General features: G+C 34.2%; 1 protein-coding gene across 1 annotated transcript in view; it reads right to left on the reverse strand.

Moving 5' to 3' along the window:
• LOC107587152 (protein kinase C-binding protein NELL2-like) overlaps window positions 1-12631 on the reverse strand; it is a 50216-nt gene that overhangs the window by 19378 nt on the left and 18207 nt on the right. Inside the window, exons 13-15 of the mRNA XM_016274817.1 lie at window positions 9095-9220; window positions 3494-3616; window positions 1817-1912 (exon numbers count right to left, since the gene is read on the reverse strand). Coding sequence (XP_016130303.1) covers window positions 1817-1912; window positions 3494-3616; window positions 9095-9220 — 345 coding nt within the window. The remainder of the gene's footprint in view (window positions 1-1816; window positions 1913-3493; window positions 3617-9094; window positions 9221-12631) is intronic.

The following is a 12631-nucleotide window of genomic DNA, read 5'->3' on the forward strand; positions in this document are numbered from 1 at the left end:
ACACACACACACACACACACACACACACACACACACACACACACACAAAGAAAAACAAGTAGATAGAAAAAAAAATAGAAAGCTAGTGTTTAAAAAAAAAAAGATAAATATAGATAAAGTAGAATAGAAAGTGCTAGAGTTAGAGGGTCAAATAAAGGTGGAACAGATGTGTTTTTAGTCGTTTCTTGAAGATGGTTAAGGACTCAGCTGCTCAGATTGAGTTGGGCAGGTCATTCCACCAGGAGGGAGAACGCAAGCTTCTAGAGGGCACATAACTCTGAAGTAATGAATTTAGGTAAATGGGTGAAGAGCCAATGGTGGTTTTGTAGGCAAAAATTAATGCCTTGAATTGAATGCGAGCAGCTACTGGTAGCCAGTGCAAATTGATGAACAGAGGTGTGACATGCGTTCTTTTGGCTCATTAAAGATTAATCTTGCAGCGGCATTTTGGATTAATTGTAGAGGTTTGATAGAAGTGGCTGGAAGAACTGCCAAGAGAGCACACACCTCCTCGGCACCGGCTCTGTGAAAGACTCGTGAAGATGAAAAACCACTAGAGTATGGTAGGTTAATTTTCATTTTTGACTCTTTTATCGCTTGATGCGTTGTATGCTGATGTTATTTGCGCAATATAAAGCCAGGTTTAAGTTTCCTTAAGAATATCTCAGTTTCCTGAGTGGAGCTGTATTAACCGATCTTTTCCTCCGGCAGCAGCGCCGCTGGCAGAGGCAGACCAGCGGGGAGATGAGAGTCACAGAGGTACGTTAAAACATCTATACACTTTTCTTCGTCGTCTTGTATGAATTATTTTAATGTTACTTGCTCACTTTCCTAGTAAAGCTGTGCTAACCAGTATTTTCCTCCCGCAGTGTGCTGACAGACCGGCGGGGAGACTCGTGAAGACGAAATAAAGCAGTAAGAGAACATTAAATTGTTAGGTCAACTTTAAAACACATGTAATAACCTTATTTGTTTTATACCAATGCTATCTGTAAGGTATAAATGCGGTTGGGTGAATAAATGTCTGTAAGAACATTGGATAGACTGTATTTGTGTCATTTTGTTAGGTTAATGCTTCAGCTACAGATGATGTGTTGCGCAATTGTTAATTGGGTTTCTTTCTTTAGTAATGGCATTCATTCTCGCTACATAAGATACCTGTCTGTTATGTAGTGCCCTGTTATACTGCATTACTGTGTAATATTTATGGTTTCTATAGCCTTGGCATCATTATGATGGCATGAAGAGATGGATTACTTCATGTAGGACGCCACTGAAGGCCTAGGTGTAAAATGCACGGCCCGCCACTGTATTTTGATAATAATCTGTATTCTAATTATAATAAAATAAATAACATTAATTAGTTTATATTCTGTATTGTAACACTTAACTATATTCTTCTGTTATGCAAACAGCAAAATGTAGAGAATAATCTTAGCAAGACTTAAGTGAATAATTTTAGCAGTACTTTATATTATCCTTCAACATTAATCATCAAATTTATAGCAAACACACATATCCACAGTGTCATGAAATATGGCACAGTCCACAGAGACATATCTTTGAACATGTTCACATTCTTGGAAATCATCTGAGATAAGTATCTCACTCGCCTGGAAAATATCAAAAATAAATCACCTCATGGCTTCTGCAGCACTACATTTCTACTCCATCACTATAATATGAAAACACTTGAGGGGCAACATCACATTATGAGAATATGTTGCTCATTTTTCTCCACTCCCAATTTCTTGCCCTGGCATCTGCTGAAAGGTTACAGGAAATGTCCTTCCATACTGGCCTAATTGCATCTTACCCGTCTCGCATCTCTTTCCAGTGAAGCCCTGCTGGCAGACGCAGGTATCTGGAGAGACGCAGGAGCCTCCGTTGAGACACTGGCCCTCACACAGCGCTGCACATCAAACACAAGACACAGGGGTCAACACACATTTCAGCAGGATTACACCATAGCAATAAAAACTGCTCTCTGCAAACCAGAGGCTGAGCTAATGCATGTGTGCAGTATAGCCATGTACACTGTAAAACAAAGATTTTTCATCAATAAAACAAAGATTATTAGAGTATGCTTCACAAGAAAATTCTATTCCAGGCTTTTTACTTCAAAATTTCAAGTTTATTTGTTACTTGCCATTTCTTTGTAATTAATTGTGAAATTTACTAGCAATTGAGTGAAAAAGTGAAAAACGACACTAATTTTTTAAAATATATACTGTAATTGTACCATTTGCAGCATGCATCCATATGTGGGAGTGAACGGTCAAGCACACTTCTCGGTCAAAATGTTGGTCTTGGCAAGAAAATGTAACATTCTGGATCATGCATTAGGTCATGCAGCGCAAATGCTGATTATTGTTTTATTTGCTTGTAATTTGTTTACTTTTTAATTACTTTTGGGGGGGAAATTGTTTACTTAATTGAGAAATAACATTTTCATTTCTTTTAAGTGTTAATGTGTTTACATAAATTAATTTATTGGCATTAATTCCAAAAAATGTATATTAATTTAGAAATGTATTTATTAATATACCTAAAATACTGTTTGCTTAACTTGTATCTTTGTTCTGTTTCTTTTATTTGCTTCTAATTGTTTTCTTTATTATGAACTGTTTACCTGAATAACTACTTGACAAATGATTTAATACATATTTGTTCATATTTATTAAATATAAAATATTTATTAATAAATAAATAAATATTTATGCAAATTGAGAATTCATAAAGCAATATCTTTGTTCTGTTATTTTTTATTTTATTATTACGCATTTTATTTATTCATTTGTTTTTTGGCTTATAATTTGTTTAATTGTTTTGTTTTTATTATCGTTTACTTGGAATAACTGCTTGAAAAAAAAACGTTTTTTTTTTTTAAATTGAGAAATACTTTGTATGCCTTTTGTTCTTCTGTGACACACAAGATATTTTGAGAAATGTCTGTTTTTGTCCATAAAATGGAAGCCAATGGTTACCAAAGCTGTTTGGTAAAAAACAATATTATTCAATATTCTGTGTTCCACACAAGAAAGAAAGTCATTTGGATTTGAAAAAAAAAAAAAAAAGACATGAGGATGAGTACATAATGAAAAAAATCTTCAACACACTTTAGTATATAGGGACCAATTCTCACTATTAACTAGTTGCTTATTAGCATGCCTATTATTATCATATTGGCTGTTTAAAAGCACATATTCTGCATGACCATATTCTACATCCCTAATCAACCCAATACCTAAACTTAACAAACTACCTTACTGACTATTAATAAGCAGCAAATTAGGAGTTTATTGAGGCAAAATAAACGAGAATTGGACCTTAAAATAAAGTGTGACCCAATTTTCTTTTTTAATCTTACAAAAAAAACATCCATATTATTATTTACACTGACATTACATTTTTTATAGAAAATCCCAAATTTTTACTGTAATTTTGGTACCAAGACTAGTGTGTAATGTAGAGTTCAGATGTTTGTGCTTACCTCTGCAGACGGTTCCGTTACCGATGTACCCTGGTTTACAGGAGCAACTGTGTCCGCCAACCGTATTGAAGCAAAGAGCGTTTTCGTCACAGGTATTTGGTCCATGTACACACTCATCGTGCTCTGAAAACACAAGAGGAGTGTGCATCAGTGTGTGTTTGCACACTTTCCTCAAACTTTTTTGCACATTCGGCACTTTCCATCTTCCTTGCTGCTGTTTCTCTCGGAGGGCATGCAATTCCATCTCAAAGATGAAAAACAGGCAGGAGGAAAGAGAAAGAGACAGAAAGAAAGAAAGAATAAAACACGGAAAGGAGTAGGAGTCAGATGCGCATGAGCACGGAGCTTAGGGAATAACTGACACTACTGTACAAAAATAATATGCCACAGTCTTTGTTGAAGGTTGTCTGCACTTTTGAGATGCTGTCAAAGAGTTTTTTTGCACTTAGACGTTCTCTATCTGGGAAGCAAAGTCTCAAAAAACTGTAAAAGGGCTATAGTTTATGATGTTCAGATAAATAAATAATAAAACAAATCCAGGATTCTTTGATTAATTAAATAATTCAAAAGAACAGCATGTATTTGAAGTAGAAACATTTTGTAATATTAAAAATGTCTTTACTGTGAATTTTGATCAGTGTAATACATCCGTATTTAATAAAGATATTAATTAAAAAATTTTTTTATTACTTATTCCAAAATTCTGAATGGTACTGCTTTACAGTTTCCAAAAATATTAAGCACAACTGTTTTCAATATTGATAATAATGAATAAATGTTTTTTTGAGCACCAAATCAACATATTAGAATGATTTCTGAAGGATCGTGTGACACTAATGGATGGAGTAATGATTTATTTATTTGGTCACACTTTACTCTTGCTATTAACAAACCATTAACTATGATTTGTGCCTCAACAAACTCCTAATTTGCTGCTTATTAATAGTTTGTAAGGTAGTTGTTAAGTTTAGGTATTGGGTATTAGGGATGTAGAATATGGTTATGCAGAATATGTGCTTTAGAAGTACTAATAAACTGCCAATATGTTAATAATATGCATGCTAATAAGCAACTATAGTGAAAATTGGTCCCTGTACTGAGGTGTTAACTTTTGTTTATTTTTTATTTAATTGAACATAATAAACTATACATTTTCAGTTTTTTTTAGCCTTTGCCTTTTTATTTTCCTCCGACTTTCACTTAAAAATCAAGGTTTATTTATTTATTATTTTGTCACTAGCACTCAACTAACTTTTTAATAGTCATTTTCCATTTTCTCGTAAATTACTAAATGAAATAACCAAATTATTGGATTGAAACATATGATTTATAATAAAGACAGCAAACCAGTCCATATATTGTTTCACAATGTTACAGTCTTACAATGACCTCCAGATGACCCCATACTAGATGAAATGAAATGTCAAAGAAAGGTCCTCCGCTGCAGAGCCTCTGTCATTAATATTTCTCTTTGGGGAAAAATGTTCCCACAGCAGCCAGGATTTAAGGAGAATCGGACAGACACTCACAGAGAATAGTGAAGTTACTGTGAAAATGTTGGTGAAACTTCAGTGAAATATAAATATATCATACCGACCAATCAAAAGAGAGAGAGATCCGTCTAAAACTAAACTAAACTAAAAATCTAACCTTATGTTTGGTATTAGGGATGCACAATATATGCTGATATCAGTTATCGGACGATAATAGAGATTTTTTTATTTTTTATTTTATTGGTATTGGCCAATGTATATGTTGATCTATATTATATATTTTAACTGTGCATGTGCAACTTCCCTATTTAATATTAAATTCACTTAATATAAAAAAACACCAATAACTGCAATGCAATTTTTAGCTAATCTAAGAATAAATATTACATTTTCATGTACATTATAATGCTGTGATGCCTAAATTCAACTGTAGCATTTAAAATGATTGATTTAATTTTAATTTTTTTTATCTCATGTGAAGATCAAAAAAAAAAAAAAAAGATGAAATCAAAGCCAATAAACAATTTGGTCCAATATCAGCTCCATTGGCTCCCTTGACGCAAGCTCTGTTTACCTCAATCAGTGATATTACAGTCATGCCAAGCAGCGTTTGACTGAGATGAATCCCTCACAGTGGACGTGTTTGTATGGTCTGATTTCTCATCTGCGTTGACTCATCTGCCCATGACAGCTAAAGCGACACCAATTATCCTGCTAATTACTCATATTAACAAAGCTTTTCTCTCCTTGCCTCACACATATTCATTTACCTTCTATCTTCCAGATGGGCAGATCTATCAGTTTCCACCAGGTGAAAAATGTTTTCTCTACTTCTCAATCATATACTCACATAAGCAATGCAAGCAACAACAGACTCATATTGTGCTTCTATATATACAGCATATATATATATATATATATATATATATATATATATATATATATATATATGAGAATTTCCTCCTCAGGTTTTCCTTTCCTTTCCTTTCCTTGTTTCTCCAAATCCCAGTGTTTACACCTGTCTGGTGTCTTTTTCTTAAACGCGTCACTTGCCATCTCCTAAAACCCATTCTCCAGTGAAGCAAAACTGCCTAATCAACTTTAGTCATAAATCTTACAACACACATCTTTAAATCACTCTCATTAAAATGTCATTAAATCATCTCATTAAAACGCACTTTAACTGATGAATGATACTGATTGGCTCTGTGTTTTTATGCTGCGGTTCCTCGTCTATGATCAACTCAGGATGCATTTGCAGCTGAATTAAGGAACCCTCACCAGTGCAGTGCAGATCACATATTCAGTCTGAATGCTTTAACAGGGTGTCAAAAATCATATTCATTCTTACCGACAGAAATGCTATTTCTCAAGCATGCAACAAAATCATGTTTGGAATAGATGATTCTTTGTGTTTGTGCATGAAAGGGATAGTTCATTCAAAAATGAAAATCATTTACTCATCCTCATGTCTTTTGAAATGTGAATGACTTCTTTATTCTATGGAACACAAAAGAAGATGTTCAAGCTGCTCTTTTCCACAATGTAAGTGAATGGTGACCATGGTTGCGGAAAATCTTTAAAATGTGATGCATATCGATCACTTGTAGAACAGCATGAACATTCTTCAAAACACCTCCTTTGGAGGAGCAAAAAAAGTCACAGAACTAAGACATGAGTGCGAGTAAATGATGACAATTTTCATTTCGAGATGAACTATTCCTTGAAAAATAGAAACCTAATGAAGTGAAATCTCTCTGATCTTTGAAGCAACATTTATATGGACAGCTCTGTCCAGAACAGCACATAAATGAACTGATTGGAGACCAACATCATTTTAGGCTTAACATCTGCTGACTGCTCAAGGGGAACTAATGAAGTATTCTGTGAGAGACACAGAAAGAAATGAGAACTAGAAACCCCATAATGTCCATTATTAATGTCATATATTCTTTTTCTATATTCTTTGTTTGACAACAAACACTAACTAATGACTAGCACTGTTTATGTAACTGACAAAACCTATTTGTAATTGGATGTAGTTAGCAAATATCAGTGAGCTGATCATGAAGGCAAGACAGAGTTTTAATGAACAGATATGGAAACAGTGGAGCACAATTAAAATAATTACAGTAATTCCAATAACGTCTGATGTTTTAAATTAAAATATGATCGGCTGATTAAAAGTGCTCTCATTTTAAATCAGGTAACGTCTATTGCAGCTTCATATGAAATTAATTCCAGTTTCAACTGATGTGACTGCAGCCTGCAGATTATCTCATAATAATCCCACAGGCAAAATCCGCAATATTTTTCTCTATGTGACTGCACACATGAATAATTGAAAATAATAATGTTTTGCCATCAGAAAGCCAGCCTTGGTAATTACAGAAGCAGATACACAGCTTTGAGCCAATCAACAACAGATGCAAAGCTTTTAACCAATCATCAATGGGGAACAGATCCAGAGGGAAGAACGAGAGATTAAACAGACAGAATTAAACTGATAACTGCTGCAAGTAATAGTTTCATTAAATGGATATAAAAGCAGCATGGTGTGCATTTAAAGAATAGGACATCTCTTACCTGTACATTTTAAGAAAAAGACACATACTTGGAGAATTGATTTTAAAAATTACAAACAAAATCTGATTCTGAACCATTTCTGGGATTCTAGAATAGAATTTCAGCCATTTATGGATCAGTTTCTAAAATAATTCTCTAGATATGCAAATGCAACCATAGAATGATTGACTCCATACCTCTACATAAGGTTGGGGCTCAATGCTGTTCAATTTATATACGTTTTTTCATCAACCACTGAGCATAACCATATTACCAGGTCATTAGAAGTTTGCTTTCATACATCAGTCCAGCCCTTTCCATTAGAAAACAACACGCAGCATTGCAGACTACTTGAAAAATAATGACAATAAATAATAACAATGCAGCTGGCCTTGAGCACACATGGCTTTCTAAGATGATCAGCAGAAAAAAAAAACCTTGAATAGTTTCCAAAATAAAAGCTGAATTGCTGTTGCCCATGATTGCACCTTGCAGCCCAGGTGCAGTTTTTTGTGCTTTTGTGTATTTATTGAGACAGAAACCTTCCTGGCCTCTTCGTTGTAATTAATTCACTTTTAAAGTAGGTCACAGAAGGACTAAGGCTCATTTATCGTGTAGCTGTTCCCTTGCATCGGGTTTTGCTTCCTTATCCTGCACTCCTGAAGAGATTTAATTGTTTTTTTAAGTTAAAGATCAGGAGCACGTACCATCTGTACTTTCCATCGGTGAAAAATTTCGCATATGCTGTCTTTCTTTTTTCCCCCCAATTTGCTTTCTCAAATTGCTCTCTCCCTCTGTTTAATTGTTAATTGAAAATCTTTATTGTCCACACATGTGGAAATTCATCCTCGGCCTCACAGTAACAAAATACAAATAATAAAAACAGCAAAAATTAAACAAAACACTACAGAGAAACCAGTGGCTCCTAGGTTTACTTTTATGTTTCAAATAAAAGTATATTAGAATGTAATTGTAATAATATTTTACAATATTACGGTTTTTACTGTGTTTTTCATCAAATAAACACAGCCTTGATGTGCTTAAGAGACAAAAAAAAAAATCATCATTTCTCCAACATTTGGGAATATGAAATATTAAAATATTATAAAATTTACTAAAATATGAAATATAGTAGATGCATCCATAATAAAATATTAATTAACATATAACATTATTAAAATAATGTAATTTATTTCTATGATGTATTATTTTGAAATTCTATCTACATATTAACAAATGTGAATAATATTTAATGAGTGAAAAAAAAACTATAAAATTAGCTTTTTTGAGGGGAAAATATCTGATAATAGAAAATATGCCAAATGTAGCATATTAGATTAATTTATGGGGTCTTTAAACATTTTAATGGCTTGGAGCTACTGTACATATGATCTAATTATAAACATTCCAGACACATCAAGCCATGGTGCTCATCTGAGAGATTCAGGTTTGAATCCAGCCTGCATTATGCCCCATTCCCATTCTATCCACCCTAATAATTCCCTGGCAAAAAAAAGCATATTTTAATGACTTCTTTACTAACCTGTGCAAGAGTAATCATCAATCCGGACATAGCCGGTGTTGCAGACACACATAAAGGAGCCGGGTGTGTTCATACACATCGTGTTCTCTCTGCAGTAGTGTTTCCCCTCCGCACACTCATCGATATCTGCAACCACAGCAGAACAGAAGACACACTCTGTACTATGACCCGAACACAACACGGTTTTCAAAACATTTGGGAAGAAGCAGTGCCAAAAACCACCATTCACACTGCAGCTGTGATCAATTAGCAGCATTTGTCAAGGGTGCAGGAAGATCCAGTCATTACATCAGAAGCGTTCTGTTGTACGAAGAACATTACTGTTCACACTGCTGCAGGAAACCGTTAAGACTGTAAAATAGCAGAAACATCAACACCATCTTTGAATGTTTTGATGAATATTTATGCACACATTTTTTTTAACTATGACTATTTAATCATACATTTGTCGCCTCAAAACTCATATGACTCCCTGTATTCCATGGGGGGAAAAAAACTTAAAACTTTTTGTACATCTACCTGAAACTTTAGCAGCCTTTATAACAGAAAGAATACAAATACATCTATAATAAAGAGAAAGAGGTTTGAATATCTTTTGAAAATAATGTACAGTACTGTATATGGGACTCAATTCAGTCCTTAAACTACATTAACAAAACACAGAGCACTTCTAGACCTTTCACTTTCTGTGCCTTTCCTCCTCCCGCTTCACTTTCTCAGCCTCCAGCTTTTTCTCTTACAATTTTCATAGATACACACTTGTCCTTCGGTCCACCCACACTCTCCTCCTCAAGAACACTTTATATAATCTTCCTCACATTTCTTTTCTCTGTTAAATCTACAAAGCACAAACTCACGTTCTTAATCAGCATTTTGTCTTATTTCCAACAAAAATATAATTTTAATATCCTTAGAATATATATTTGGTAAAGAAACAAAAGTTGCTTGATATTACAACTTGTTTTAAATATATATATATATATATATTGAGGTTCATCTTTATTACCCCATTAGCAAATGTAGGCATAAAACTGATTTTTGTGAGGAAACAGATTTTTGTAAGGTTCAGGCTTAAAGTAAAAGTCCATCCATCTTGTCCTATCTAGGGAAAAAACAAAACAAACCTATCCTATATAGGGTCATCAAAACAACACAGAACAAAACAAAACAAAACAAAACAAACCTGTCCTATCTAGGGTCAGTTCAGGCTTAACGTAAAAGTCCATCCATCTTGTCCTATCTAGGGACAAAACAAAACAAACCTATCCTATATAGGGTCATCAAAACAACACAGAACAAAACAAAACAAACCTGTCCTATCTAGGTCAGCAAAACAACAAAACAAAACAGAACAAAACAAACCTGTCCTATCTAGGGTCAGCAAAACAACAAAACAAACAAAACAGAACAAAACAGAACAAAACAAAACCAAACAAACCTGTCCCATCTAGGGTCAGCAAAACAACAAAACCAAACAAAACAAAACCAAACAAACCTGTCTTATCTAGGGTCAGCAAAACAACAAAACAAAACAGAACAGAACAAAAAAATAATGGGTGGACAAACAAAACAAAACAAAATCTAACCAACCAACTTGTCCTATCTAGGGTCAGTCAAACAAAACAAAACCCAATCCACCAACGTGTCCTATCTAGGGTCAGCAAAGGGTAACAAAACAAAACAAAACAATACAATAAAATATATTCAACCAACCAACCTGTCCTATCATGGGTGGACAAAACAAAACAAAACAAAAAATCCAGCCAATCAACCTGTCCTATCATGGGTGGACAAAACAAAACCTAACCAACCAACTTGTCCCATCTAGGGTCAGCCAAACAAAACAAAACAAAAAATCCAACCCACCAACTTGTCTTATCTATGGTCAGCAAAAGGTAAAATAAAATAAAATATATTCTCTGAAAAGCTTATTAACTTACGCAGAGGCATGACAACCACTTTTTTGAGAAGTAATAATTATAATAATAGCCTTTGCCCATCACTTGCTTTAGCAATGAACTGATAAAGTCAAGTTTTCTTTTTAAGATGGTGTAAACATAATATAAATCCATCAAAGCAGTGTGTTTGGTTTAAAAGTAAATATTGGAGAGAATGTCTGCAAAGCCTTATCTGTCCCAATATGTCTTCTGTGGAGAATTCAGTGCTTAAAATAAGGAAACACTCACTCATCACTTCTGTAATTGAAAATGTAATGCCTTTTTCAGCTGCTTTTGTTCTAGAAGATATGAATTCCGAATTAATAATTTAAAGTTTATTTCAGAGCCGCACTGGTATTATTCATAACCCTGAGGCTGCTACAAACTATCGACTGCACAGTCCATGCAAACATACAGAATTTTTTACAAGCTAACAAGGCTTTCACTAACACAACTTTCATATAGAAGCCACTGTCAGTTATTTAAAGCTGATGTGTGTATTTTTTAATGTTAAAACACTTCATATTATACCAGCTCAATGTGCAGAGACAACTATAAGTGAACTAAAATTCATTGGTTAATTGCAGTAAGAAGCATAAACACATAAACAAAGAGTGTTCCCCCTGTTTCTGTGGCTCTTTCCTAACTGGTATCAAAACAGGGAAAATCATCATATTTCCAAATGCTAAAAAAGTCCAACAGTGCTTGATAAAGAGTGTTATTATGACCCAGCAGGTCCTTTCAGATGTGTCTCAGATTTTATCAAGTCATACTGAGTCTTGGAGCATTACTACATTACTGTAACAACTGTGTTGCATAACTTCTTTCAGACACTCACAGAAGCTTTCAGGGCATTTCAGGTGTCTAAAAGATCTTCTGTCACTTCCCCAAGATTGTCTATTGATTGTATTTGCCGGAGGCATCCTACTGTGACTCACAGTGATAAAGGTGAGAGTCACATTAAGACAAAGCAAGTTGTTCACCTCCACATCACTTTAAAGCACAGTCATCACAATTGATTGTTCACAGTTTAAGGTTTTCAATTAAGATGCTTTCAAATAACTGCCTTGAAACGTTAGAGGGAAGTCAAAACTGGTAGTAAATTTTACTGCAGGGCAAAATATGTTTTTGACCCCATTGTATGGGCAAAAACAGTTGAAACAACTTTCAATATATCTTCTTGTCCATTCCACGGGGGAAGGCAGGTTTGGAACGACATGAGGGTGAGTAAATGACAACAGAATTGTCATTTTTGGGAATTAATTTAAACGAATAGTTCACCCAAAAATGAACATTTGCTGAGAATCTACCAAGATGCATTAAAGATGTAAATGAGTTTTTGAGATTTTGAGAAATTCAGCATTACATCACTTGTTCAACAATGAATCCTCTGCAGTGAATGGGTGCCGTTAAAATGAGAGCCCAAACAGCTGATAAAAACATCACAAAAATCCACAAGTAATCTACATAACTCCTGTCCATCAATTAGCATACTGCTAAGTGAAAATCTGCATGCTGCATGGAACAAATCCATCATTAAGGTGTTTAAACTTTAATAAGGCTAATAAGGCTTCCTCGAGTAAAAAAGTCCATCCCCTGT

This window comes from Sinocyclocheilus grahami, unplaced genomic scaffold, assembly GCF_001515645.1.
Source record: "Sinocyclocheilus grahami isolate Dianchi unplaced genomic scaffold, SAMN03320097.WGS_v1.1 scaffold90.1, whole genome shotgun sequence".
In the NCBI taxonomy this organism is placed as follows: Eukaryota; Metazoa; Chordata; class Actinopteri; order Cypriniformes; family Cyprinidae; genus Sinocyclocheilus; species Sinocyclocheilus grahami.